This window comes from Peromyscus californicus, unplaced genomic scaffold (genome assembly GCF_007827085.1).
Source record: "Peromyscus californicus insignis strain IS unplaced genomic scaffold, ASM782708v3 Scaffold_11__1_contigs__length_118956290, whole genome shotgun sequence".
NCBI classification, from domain to species: Eukaryota; Metazoa; Chordata; class Mammalia; order Rodentia; family Cricetidae; genus Peromyscus; species Peromyscus californicus.
Window position 1 is genome coordinate 65,625,007 of NW_026294402.1, and position 13,767 is coordinate 65,638,773.

At 38.7% G+C, this 13,767-nt stretch overlaps 1 protein-coding gene across 3 annotated transcripts in view; it reads left to right on the forward strand.

The window, feature by feature from the left end:
- Positions 1-13,767, forward strand: part of Adam10 (ADAM metallopeptidase domain 10) — a 111,773-nt gene that overhangs the window by 16,342 nt on the left and 81,664 nt on the right. For 2 of the 3 annotated variants that reach the window (XM_052713698.1, XM_052713713.1), the window contains exon 2: positions 11,228-11,378. The exons of the other annotated variant lie outside the window; for it this stretch is intronic. In XM_052713698.1, the coding sequence (XP_052569658.1) occupies positions 11,228-11,378 (151 nt within the window). The remainder of the gene's footprint in view (positions 1-11,227; positions 11,379-13,767) is intronic. 3 annotated transcript variants of the gene reach the window in all.

Genomic DNA, 13,767 nt, shown 5'->3' on the forward strand with positions numbered 1-13,767 from the left:
TACCTTTTTCAAATGGGAAAACTGAGGCATAGTGAAGTAGGTACTTCATATAGTTGTGAAAGCTGCATGGATATTTTGCATGGAAATTTCCTGAAACACATTCATGGCAGCAGTAAGATAATCTTTCCCTTATCTTGCAAATAGATATAGAAGTTTTTATAGAAATAAATTTTATTCCACTGCCAGGCTTGTTAGGAATTCTGATACTTAGGTTCATAGGTTCACATGTTTCCATTGATTAGTTTGTGGCTCTTAATTTCTAAAATATAGTTTGCCTTTCCATGGAACATTTGAATAGATTCATTCATTAATTTTTTATATTGGTGTTTATTGATCACCTTTTCCTTTTTTGGAGATAGAGTCTCATTATATATCTCTGGCTAACCAACACTCACTATGTAGACCAGGCTGACCTCTCAGTCACAGAGTTCCTCCTTTCTCTGCTTCCTACTTGCTAGGAGTAAAGGTCTGAATGACCATGCCTACACCTGACTGTTGTCCAGATGCTGAGGATCCATGAGTGAGCAAAGTGCCTGTTTAACTTGTGACTCTGTATTCTAATGATGGTAGGTGGTACATGTTCAAGATCTCATAAAGAATACCAAAGTAGGACATGAGAGTGTGAGTGATGGGAATGTACACTTAGGGTGCTCAGAAAACTCAGGATGACAGAAAAGTGACGGATAGAGATATTGCACATAGAAAGAAAACTGGGGGAAGATAAGATGAGAATAGATAGGAGTTGGGCGTGGGGAGTACAGCCTCTTGTAAGGATCACACTTAGCTTTGTAAGCTGTTGTTTAGACTTTGAGTCTGGAAGGTTAATATGCTTACACTTTTATTGAATAGCATTACTCTATTGTATAAAGGATAGATAGTAGGAGGGTAGGAATAGAACCAAAAAGGAGGTCAGTTATTTGTCATGGATTTGACTGTTGAGGTACTTTTGAACCTTGCTGTGTTTGACACGTTTTTAGCTTTTGGAGTTCCAAATTTCTTTGCAGCAGATTTCTTTCTTTCTCTCTAGGCACATAAAGAAAGCTACTGTTATGTTAGCTATAGGCACCTGTAAATTAGAATTCTCCCTGGAGACTTAGGTTCTGAACTGAGCAGATATGCTTTACTTGATGAAGTATTGACATTAGTGTACATTTTTTGGAAAGTTTTCTCCTAATTGCTTTTAGGTTGAGTTTCTAGCTCTAGAAGGGCTGAAGGTGCAGCTCAGATAATGTGCTTGCCCCAGTATCCATGAGATCCCTGTGTTAAAACCCCCAGTGCCACAAACAAACAAACAAACAAAGATGACATTAGAAAGGCAGCACTTTTAATGTTTTCACATATTTTGATGGTAATTATGGTACATGCTGCTTACTTCTGGGAGTTACCTGAGGATAAAAGTGGAGAGGTTTGTTACTGTTTGTTTGTTTATTTTGTTGGTTTTTTTTTTTTTCAAAACAGGGTTTCTCTGTGTAGTTCAGGTTGCCCTGGAACCCTCTCTGTCACCAGGTTGGCCTTGAACTCACAGAGATCTGCCTACCTCTGTTTCCCGAGAGCTGGGATCAAAGGTGTGTGCCATAACTGCCTGGCTGGGGTTTGTTACTATTTTAAAGTGTGAAATTTTACTCTAAGTAGATAGTATTGTGTGAGAAGTATAGAGATCAAATAAAATCACATAGGGAAATACTTCAGTATTTATGGGAACAGTTTTCCTGAGGAGGATTTTACAAGATGATTTGTAAGAAACACAGAATCTTGGATTTCTATTTGAGTATGGTGTTGCTTTGCCTGATTCATGATTTCTCTTGATTAGATTGATATTACAGGAAGGCTAATATTGTTAGTCCCGAGGAATCTATAGACTGATATAACCTGAACTGGAAGAGTAGCAGGTGATAAGAATAAGGACTAGAGTAGATGACGAGGAATTGGAATAGACAGTTGGCACCTTGGTATTGGGGAAATCAAAAGCTATGCCAAGGAGGGCTGGATGCAAAAGTGAGAGGGCTAGAGGCTGTGCTCTGTTTAGATAGAGGCAGGTGAGTATTTAACATGTGTCTGTGAGACCTGAGGGCAGCCTGTGTTCTGTCTTTACCTTTGGAGTTCCTGACCAGTTGCTAAAGTATAAGAACAAAGCTCAGTTGAGTCACTTCAGACTCTGCATGTGGAAACAGGCAATTCTGTGGTGTCTGACTGAGGTAAGTGCTGCAAAGGTTGGAGATTGGCCCAAGTGCCTGTGGAGTAAACCATGCCAATTTCAATTACTAGCTGTGGAAATCAAGGGTATACACATATTTTTGATCTATAAAAAGTACATTCCATTCCTCTTTAGTATTTCATTATATGTGGGTTTAAAAATATATCTTAAAGGTAGATAGATGTTAGTTTTGAAGGCCATGTCATTGATGTGTTTTTATTTTAGTGTTTTGCAGTCATATCAGCATCATGAATGGCGCTTGACTTTATGAAGATAATAAAACTGTTACATGTTATCTTGAGCTCATTGATACCTCACTTACCTCCTCATAATGCTCCTGATTTGCTCCATACCTTTGGGCTTGTTACATACCTCCTAAACCACCAGTTTCTTTAACAGTGCCGAATAGTTTTTAATTAATAGATCCATTTGGTGGGTCAAATGGAAAAGTTCAGAGCAGTGCATAGCCTGGTAAATTGCAAGTGCTCAGTAAATTTTAATTATTACATTCAACTTATAAGTACCATTATTGTGATAGTTAACCTTGATTACCATCTTGATGCCTAGATTAGTAGTCTGGAGAGGATTAACTGGGTGTTTGGGGGTGGCAATCCCTGCTCTGAATATGGGAGATACTACCATCCAGTAGGTTGGGGCCTGGGTGAAATAAAAGGAAAATAAGAAGGAAACATTCTCTCAGCTATAATCAGTCTTCTCTATCCCACCAGCCAGCTCCCAAATAATGACATGGAGACTTTTTATTAGTTATGAAAGCTCAGCCTATAGTTTAAGATTGTTCCTAACTAGCTCTTATAACTTAAATTAGCCCATTTATATTACTCTATGTTCTATTACATGGCGTTGTCTTTCTTCCATCTTGCACCTCCTGTTTCCTCTCCTTGTCTTTGGGCGTCTCCTGCCGCTTGATTACCCACTTCCTTTCTCTCACTGGAAATCCGGCCTATGCCTCCTGCCTAGCTATTGACCATTCAGCTCTTTAATAAACCAGTCATAGCAATATAATCTTCACGCAGTGCACAAATATCCCACAACAGTCTGCTTCCTGGCTGCTGATGTGAACTGCTTTGTTTTGCCACACTATCTCTGCCATGGTAGGACAGAACCTCTGAAATTGTGTCAAAATAAGTGTTTTCTCCTTTAAGTTGTTATCTCAAGTTTTTTTTGTTCTGTTTTATTTCTATTTTTGTAACCATGATGTAAAGCTAACAAGCTTGCTTTAACATTTATTTTACTTACCTATTTTTAAATCAAGTGCTAATTTATAAATTTATTTTAAATTATATTTATTTATTTATTTTTGGTGGGTGTGGGATGGCAGCATGAACTTGCCATGGTGTGCGTGGAGGTCAGAGGATACCATTTGAGAGTTGGTTTTCTTTTTCTACCTCATGGATTCTAGGGATTGAACTCAGGTCACCAGGTTTGGTAGCACGCAGCTTTACATGCTAAGTCACCTTTCCTGTCACAAACATTTAATTAAACAAAAACTGTACCTAATCAGGATAGTCTTTTCCCCTATATATGTAGTAAGCTGTCAGTGTTCATTAAAAACAAACAAACAAATAAACAAACCCAAAAAACAAACAAAAAAACCCCAAAGTCCTACAACTGTAGTACTTAAAAAAAATAAAATAGCCCTTTGTAGTTTTGGGATTTTAATTTTCCTTCTTAAGATATAAAATGTGGAGCTCTAAAATTTTCTTGTGCCTTCTAGCCAGATTTTCATATGAATTTTAAAATACTAGATTTTTAAAATAGAAATGAGAGGAAAGCATTAGCATGATTTTATGAATATGCAATGAACTAAAGGTATTCTTACTAAAGTTGAGGGAAAAGTGAAAATGCTCTTATTTCTTTTTTGGTGAATGGTTTGGGGTGATCCTAATTAGTATAATATAGTAAGTTAAAAACAGATAAGGTGATAGTAGATGAGGGAGAGATTTAAATATAAGAAACAGAAACAGTGCCAGAAAATAAAATAAAAAATATTTTCATAAGTTTTGTGTATAACCATGGAGTTTACAAGTTCTCTCCAAAGGGTCTCAAGAGAGAGAAAACCAATAAGAGACAGATAAATGGATCTGGATGATTTGGATGTCTTCGGGAGAGTTTATTAGAGGAATTGGCTTGTGGTTATAGAGGCTGAGAAGTCTCATGGTAGGCCATCCCAGAGAGAAAAGGAGAAAATGATTATGAACAATTGATGATTTGGTGATGTTCACCCATATGATTGGATCAGTTTTTTGTCTTCCACATTCACATTCCTGACTCACATGGCAATCTCCTAGAGACACCCAGAAATAGCACTTTGGCAGCTCTCTAGGTTTTTTTTTTTTAATTAAATTAAAAAAGAAGTATATCTTATGTGTGTGTGAGTATTTGCCTACATGTTTATCTGTGTACCATATGGATGCTTGGTATCTCTGGAGGTCAGAAGAGGGCATCGGATCCCCTAGAACTGAAGTTAAAGACAGTTGTGAGCCACCATGTGGGTGTTAGGAGTCAAACCCTAGTCCTCTGGAAAGAACAGCCAGTGTTCTTAACCTTTGAGCAATCTCTCCTGCCCTATCTATCTCTAGGTGTTTGTTAATCTAGTCAGGAAGAGCTAAGATTAACTATCACAGAGGTCTATTGATCTCAGGTTAGTGTTCTTGTTGCAGCAGAAAAAAGGATGCATTGTTGTTAAGTCAACACTCAAGAACCTTAGTGTCTTTAGTGACTTCTGTAACATTCTGTAATGCTTCACCTGCCTCAGCCTCCTGAGTGCTAGGATGACAAGCTCTGTTGCACAAAAGTAGTGATAAAAAAAACAAGTAAATTGATGATTTTATCTGTGTTAAAAACAGATACTGTCTGAAAACTAGCTTTTGGGTTTTAGGATATGGACCCCTGCATCATCATCATCATCATCATCATCATCATCATCATCATCATTATTATTTGGTTTTTCAGTACAGAGTTTCTCTGTGTAGCTTTGCATCTTTCCTGGAACTCACTCTGTAGCCCAGGCTGGCCTCGAACTCACAGATATCCGCCTGCTTCTACCTCCCCAGTGCTGGGGTTAAAGGCATGTGCCACCACCGCCCAGTGCATTATTATTATTATTAATTATTATTAATATTATTATTGGACTTATTTGAGACAGGGTTTCTCTGTGTAGCTTTGGAGCCTGTCCTGGAACTTGCTCTGAAGACCAGGCTGGCCTCGAATTCACAGATCCACCTGCCTCTGCCTCCCGAGTGCTGAGATAAAAGGCGTGAACCACTATGGCCCAGCAGACTCCTGCATTATTTAGTAAATTTTTCCTGGCAGTTCTTTTACCTAGAAGCATGGGTGGTCCCTAGCCCTATTGATACACTGTTGATGCTTCAAGCAATCCTGTAGAAAAAAATAGTTGCTGGGCTGAAGTCTGGAGTTTCTTCATGAAGAAAAGTTGCAATGCGTCCTAAGCTTGAATGTGCATGTGGATGACTTTGGAAATCAAGACTGTGTGTCTTTCTGTTGCTGTGACAGATGCCTGAGAAAATCAGCTTAAGGAAGAAATGGCAGCTTTTGGCTTATGGTTTCAGAGGTTCCAGTCCATAGGCCAATGCTGCCCTTGTTTCTGGGCCTGTGTTAAGGCAGATCGAACATTCTAATGGAACAGAGTTGCTCACTTCATAGTGGCAACAAGGAGGGGTAATAGGAGGTTGTAGGGTCAAGGGAAATATGCATTTTAAAGGCATGCTCCCAGTGACTGACTTCCTCCAAATAGGGCCCATCTTTCATAGCTCCATCTCCTTCCCGTAGTCTCCTCAACATTTCAAATCTGTTGGTGGCTGAGAGCATTGATTATGTCAGAGCCCTGATGATCTAACAGTATCTGGAGATGCCCACAGACACAGTACAGGTTCTTCACTGATCTGGATGTTTCTCAATCCAGTCAAGGCAGCATTCAAGATTACCTACCACACTGTGTAGCTAGAGTTTTCCTGCCTGGCCCACAGTCAGGACAAATCTCTATCACCTGCCAGTCCCACAGGCACTCAGACCCGACCAAGTAAACACAGAGACTTATATTGGTTACAAACTGTATGGCTGTGGCAGGCTTCTTGCTGACTGTTCTTACAGCTTAAATTAATCCATTTCCATTAATCTATACCTTGCCACATGGCTCGTGGCTTACCGGCATCTTCACATGCTATTTGTCATCGTGGCGGCTGGCAGTGTCTCTCTGACTCAGCCTTCCACTTCCCAGCTTTATTCTCCTCCTTGTCCCACCTATACTTCCTGCCTAGCCAATGGCCAATCAGTGTTTTATTTATTGACCAATCAGCAACACATTTGACATACAGAACATCCCACAGCAACACTGGGTTATTTGGAGTGTTAGTAGATGTTGTGGGGTGCTCCAGAATCTGCCCTGTTAACAATTCCTCAAGGTGTGCTCATGCTCTAGTCCTGGAAACAGTTTAGATAGTGAGGTCTCTTGTGATAGGAAAATGCAAAATCTGTGAATGGAAAAATATTTATTTTCATAGGATTAAGACATCCACAGAGGTGTATTTCTAGTCTCAGCATTGAGTTAATGAGTTTATACTGCTAGGTGTTTGGTGCGTGCCTCTCTGTGAGTTTAAAGCTAGCCTGATCTACAAAATGAGTTCCAGGACAGACAGGGCCACACAGTGAGACTCTGTCACAAACAAACAAAACCTCCAAAAAAAACTAACAACAACAAAAATCAAACAAAAACAAAACAGTAAAAAAAAAAGTTATATATTTATTTGATCATATGATAAATAGTAGGTTTTCCAGATTTTCATTTTTAGCTTGTTGGTCTTAAATGCAGAGTCAGATCTACATATTCTAAGAAGTTCTTGGTTGTGAGCAGAGGATCACAGAGTTGTTCTTTGGTTGAAAATGACCTAGTTATGTTGGTTTTTTTTTTTGCTTTTTCCAGACAAGGTTTCTCCAGACAAGGTTTCTCCGTGTTGTTTTGGTGCCTGTCCTGGAACTCACTTGGTAGCCCAGGCTGGCCTCGAACTCACAGAGATCTGCCTGGCTCTGCCTCCCGAGTGCTGGGATTAAAGGCGTGCGCCATTGCTGATTGGCTCTAGTTGTGTTCTTAACTGATGCTTTTTCTTGAAGTTGTTTTCCTACAGGTGTACTCTTCCTACCTGGAATTGATTGTTACTTGATCTTTTACTTTTGCTGTCTTGTTTCTTGCTCTGTCTTGTTCAAAATGGAGCTATTTAGGAGCAACAGATTATTAAAAGATGGGCTAATAGTTTTTTGGAAATGATTAGAATGGTGATATTTAAATTTCTGAGAACAAATTGGAATATTTTGAGTTGTCTCTGATTTGTGTTTGTTTTTTATTATGAATACTTAAAAACAATTTTAAATTTTGTTTATATTATGTGTATGGGTATTTTGCCTTCATGTATGTCTGTGTACCATGTGCATGTCTGGTACCCTTGGAGGCTAGAAGAGGGTATTGGATTCCCTGGAGCTGGAGCTACAGACATAGCTGCCATGTGGGTGCTTAAGACTTAAGTCTTCTGCAAGAGCAGTAAACCCTCCTAATGGCTAAGCCATCTCTCCATCTCCCTGTTATTATTTTTTTCTGCCTGGAAAATTTCTCCTAACATTTTTAGTAGTACAGGTCTGGTATTAAGATTAGAAGTTTTGATATCCAAACAAGTCTTGGTTTTGACCTTCAAGACCCTTCATTTAACTGGTTATAGGATTGTGGGCTGAAAACTTGGTAGAACTTTAAACATAGATGCCTACTTTGTGATTGTGTAAAGAGTTGTGTCTTTATTCTTACCTGTGTGGCATGTGTCTTTTCCTCTGGGTGTTTTGGTGCTTCCTTGCTACAGTTCATTTTAACATTTTGACCTCTAGTTTTCAACCATTAGCCTATGATTTGCCTTTATCTAGTTTTCTTTTACGTGTATTCTTTTAGATTTAGTGTTGGCTTAGAGTTATAGATATATTTTTTATCCCCCTCCAGAATATTTGTTTTTCCTGTTAACTAATGTGTGGGGTATTGAGACAGGGTTTTTCTCTGTAACCCTGGCTATCTTGGAACATGCTCTGTAGACCAGGTTGGCCTCTCAGAGATTTGACTGCCTCTGCCTCCCGAGTACTGGGATCAAAGGTGTGTACCACCACTGCCCGGCTTAGTGGGGCTTGTTTTTAATAGCTGCTTTTACAACATCATCTGCAAACTTCATCATCTCTTAATATTCTGTTACTAAGGACTGATTTTTGTTTTAGTTATGGGAGAATACACACACACACACACACACACACACACACACACACAGAGGCATATTATATGCATGGTAACTGTTGTATAAAGAACATTCTGATTTTTATATTTGGAGGTGTTTGATTGTATCTTTAAACACATTCAGACTTTTCTGGCAGTTAAGCTACTTGGAATCAGTTAAATCCAATTTGTTATTTAAATTTGAAAGACCATGTTTATTTAAGCTTAGTTAAGATAGATCTAGAACAGCTGTTAGTCTATGACTACTTGTACCCCACTACTAAGGAGTTACTTTTTTTTTTTTTTTTTTTTTTTTGAGACAGGGTTTCTCTGTGTAGTTTTATACCTTTTCTGGAACTCACTCTGTAGCCCAGGCTGGCCTCGAACCCACAGAGATCCACCTGACTCTGCCTCTCAAGTGCTGGGATTAAAGGCCTGTGCCACCACCGCCTGGCTAGGAGTTACTTATCTGAGGGTTATACCCAGTGTTTCTATACTTTTCTTCTCTTGGAGATATGAAAATGAATACTTACCAGACCTGTGTTAGATGTATTTTGTCTGGGCATAGTAGTATATACCTTTAATCTGAGCACTCAGGAGACAGAGGCAGGAAGATCTCTTTGAGTTCAAGGCTAGCCTAGCCTATATATCGAGTTCCTGGACAGGTAGGCTACATAGAGATAGCCTATCTCAAAAAATAAAAAATAAAATGAATAAATAAATAAGTATTCTCCTCCTTTCTGGTGGTTCTTATTTTCTGTTGTGGGGTAATTTATTCTTTATATTCAGATCATCACTCATCAGACACTCTAGGTGTTAGGGCTCTCTTCTTCCTGGCAACTCTGCCCCACAGGTCTTACTTAAATGCTTGACCTCACTGAACTCGGCTGTCCAGGTTGCTTCTTGGAAGTTGTGGGCACTTGTAGAACTCACCTCATTTGTTGCTTTGTCCAGGTTCTTATTGTTAGGGTAGTTTGTTAAATTTAGTTTGTCTTTATTTCATTCTAGCCAGAACTGGATATTGACTTAACAATTCACATCCTTTTTCTTTTTTTTGGAATCACTTCAGTGTAAATTATGGTTATCATGCCATTTAACCCCCCAAATACTTAAAAAAACTGTCTTTGCAAATTCAAGACCTTCTGTTATGTAACCACAGTATTGTACTAAAGAAAAGTAGCAAGAATCCCTCAATGTCATCAAAGACTGATTCTTATTTGTTACAAATTATTTTTATACATTTGTTTCCATCTTAGTTGGGTAGATTTTTTTCCTCCTTTGATTTTGTTTCTTTGGTGGTTTTGCTCTAATGTGATTATGCAAGGTTATATTTAAGTGTACATGTAACATTACTCAGGAGAGATTTTTGTTCTCGGTTATAAAAGAAATTTCAAAGTATTTGGAAGGATGTCATACAACCTGTATTCTTTGGCTATATAAGAATTAAGCTAGAAGTCAGTAACAGAAATAGGTCCTGGGATGTACTCAGTAGTGCTGCTTGCCTAGTATGTATGAGATGCTGGGCTTGATCCCCAGCCCCACAAAACAACAAACCAAATAATCAAAATATAGTTGAAAAACTTCACTATTTGGAAACTAAATACTAGTATTTAAAATAACGTATGGATCAAAAAATAACTTAGAAAGAATGAGGAGTGAAAAAAGAAGTGAAATATAACAGAATTTGTAAGTTACCTCTGAGGCGGTACTGAGAGAACATTTATAGTACTGAAAGCCTAAAAGTTCACCAAAGACTAGCCGCCGCTGCCGCCCACCGCCGCCTCCTCCTCCTCCTCCTCCTCCTCCTCCTCCTCCTCCTCCTCCTCCTCCTCCTCCTCCTCCTCCTCCTCCTCCTCCTCCTGTTCCTCTTCCTTCTCTTCTTTTTAAAATCTACTTGCTGTTGGTGTTTGAGACAGGGTCTCACTATGTAGTTCCCACTGTGTAATTCTGGCTATCCTGGTGCTTGTTTTGTAGACCAGGCTGTCTTCTAACTCATAGAGATCCACCTGTCTCTGCCGCCTGAGTGCTAGGATTATAAAGTTCTGTACTATCATGTACTATAAAATGAAATTGTGGATACAATGTTTCCACAAAACAATTTAGACTAAGATGATTTCATTAGTTGATTTTGACAAAACTTGAAGAGGGAAATGATACTATTTTTCTTTTAATTTATCTAGAAAATTGAAGATATACTATTTTTCCACTCATTTTTTACTCTGATAATAATAATAGATACTGAGTGGAGCAGGTGACCAATTGGCTTCTATGGTGATAAATTTTACCAGCAAAAATGTTATTAGTGTGAATTTGTCCAACCTGATAAAGCATATCCAAGACAAACCTACAGCAAATTCAAAAGCTTTGTATGTGAATAATGCCACCCTTATAATAAGTTTTTTTTGGGAGGGGGTTATTTTGAGACAGGGTTTTCTCTTCATAGCCCTGGCTGTCTTAGAACTCAGTTTGTAGACCAGGCTGACCTCAAACTCACAGAGATCCGCCTACCTCTGCCCTCCAAGTGCTGGGATTGAAGGTGTGTACCACCAGATCTGGCAAATGTCACCCTTATAATAAAGTTGTGTGAGAATAATGTTAGTGGGAGATTCAGCATAGTAGTCAGGATTAATGAGACAGTATAACTTATTCATAGATATGTGAAAATAATGGATGGGTTAGCCCTAATTAGTTAGAACTAGAAGGGGCCTTTAAGATGATATTAATTCAGACTGTTACCTATTTGCTTGTTTTTATAGGTCAGTATGGAAATCCTCTAAATAAATATATTAGACATTATGAAGGATTATCTTACAATGTGGATTCATTACACCAAAAACACCAGCGTGCCAAACGAGCAGTCTCACACGAGGACCAGTTTTTACTTCTAGATTTCCATGCCCATGGAAGGTGAGTAAATTTATTGCTGACAGTATCTAAAGTCTTGATTCAGTCAGCTAAAGGAAGGAACTTTTTTTTTTGTTAATGGAAAGCTTCCCATTTGAAAATTCATCCTCCATTGGAATTGGTATATACATTTAAAAATGTCTTTTAAAACGGATTGCCCTATTGTATATTTAAATCATATGTAAATATTTTTGAATTGTGAATGTGAGGTCCTGTCTTGGATGCTTGTTAAAGACGGAGGGTGGTAACAGGAGGTAGGAGGTCACAGAAAATGGGAGGAATTATAGACAGGTAAGACATACTTCATTCACTAGCATACAAGTGGCTAGGTAGCGAGATGCTGGCAAGTACTCAGGCAGGATTGCTCACAAGGGACACATGTCCAGGCATACACTCTGACCTGGCACATAGGCTGCACAGGGGTAGGGACAGTGGCAGACACTGATGAAAGAGAAACCTGTGATCTTAAGACCATCTATCACATGAAAGTGGCACTCTGATAGGAATAATTATATAACAGATGACATCAGTGTTTACTTTTGGGGTTCCTGAATATCTGGTGTCAGCTATTTTGTGCCAACTCATAGCCCCTCAGATGTTGGGTGTCCGCTGTGTTTTAGCTAACTCATACTAGATATCCTTATCAGCACCATGTTGTCTAAACATAAGCTAGCCCTTATGCCTGCCCCCCATTCCCTACAATGAGTCAGATTTGATAATAGAATGATATATTTTTTTTAAAAAGATCGTGTTTGTCTTTCCACTTTTTGTAAGTTTTGTGTTTAATGTAGCTTTTCTGGTACCAACAGACAAAGTGGCTAATTGTTTGCTATTGAATAAGTTACTTAATCTTTTATTAACTCAGTTTTATTAGTTCTGTAATAACAACCAGTAGACAGATTACTTGCTATACTGTTCAGTTCTCAAACAGAATTGTGAAGGGATACAGAAAGGAGAGCTAAGGGAGAAAGAGAAAATTAATTATTAAATAACTTTTCTATTCTCAGTGTTTTATTTGCATTTATTGAAAAATTATTGTTATTGTTGTTGTTGTGTGTATATGAGTGTATACATGAATAGTGTGCATGCAGTGGTCAGAAGACAACTTTGTGGCATAGTTTCTCTTCTTCCACCTTTATGTAGGGTCCAGGCATCAGGCTGTCAACCTTCCACAGAAATTGCCTTTATCTGCCGAGTTATTCAAATGCCCTTCATGTGTATTTTATTATTAGTCTTCTGAATACTGCTTAGTTTAGTCTCCCCCCCACACTGACCCCCCCAGTCTATCACTGAGAGAAGTCAGAGCAGGGAGGCCTGCTTAGTATTCCACACACCCTTACCTCCAACCAAGGAACTCACTTCCTAGCCAAAGAGTACAGCTGGAAGGGGGGCGGGATGCTGCTCGCTAGGTAGCTTGTAGGCTGGCTTACACTCAGCTGCCTTTCTTAGATAGTTCAGGAATACCTGCCTGGGGTGGTATCACCACAGTGGGTGGGTCCTCTTATATCAATTAATAATCCAGACAGTTCCCCACAGACATGCCCATAGGCCAATCTCATTTAGCCATTTCCTTCACTGAGGTTCTCCTCTGAGGTGTTCTCAGTTGTGGCAAGTTGATAGTAGAAAACAACCAACACACACTCAGACAAAGGTAACTGTCAGAGGAGGAAACATAGACTCAGGAAATAACTTACACAGATAGATTTTAACCAGACCTGGATGACTAAAACCTTCATTTCCCCCCTTTGTGCTCTTGGTCAGGCATTCTATATTGCTTGCTATAATTATACTTGGAACTTACTGTACTGGTATAACCTTGATTGAGACTTGCATTTACTTCCTAGTAGATTTCTAATCTTCCAGCCTGTTCTCATTAATATTATTCTGTATATGGCTACAATGTGGCTCTTCCCAAAATGCCATCATACCCTGTTTTGTGGTGCTGGATATAGGAACCAGAGCCTTGCACCTGCTGACACTCTATCAGCCCCTAAATATTTCCTTTTTCATGTCAGCTTACAGCTTACATGCTTTGAAGCTTTCCATTAACAAGTTTTAGCATTTTAAAATTTGCCATTGAACTTTTTCTGCAAATTAGTCATAGCCTATTAGTCTAAGGTAGCTTCAAGTGTCTTTTTTAGCCAGAATGGTCTTCTGAGTACCTGAGGTGCATATACACTTTGTTCTTTGTGACAATTATTTTCCATTCTGATCATCTTTTAATGTGTAACTCAACTTCTGCCTCTTAGACATCCTTTCCCATTCTTTTGAACTTTTAAATTCTTCACTGTTTCATTGACATTTGATTTGTGCTCTCTTCTTTTCCATGTCTTTCTTGCCTATTTTTCTTTTCTTCTTAAACATTATTTTATGTATATGAGTATTTGGCCTA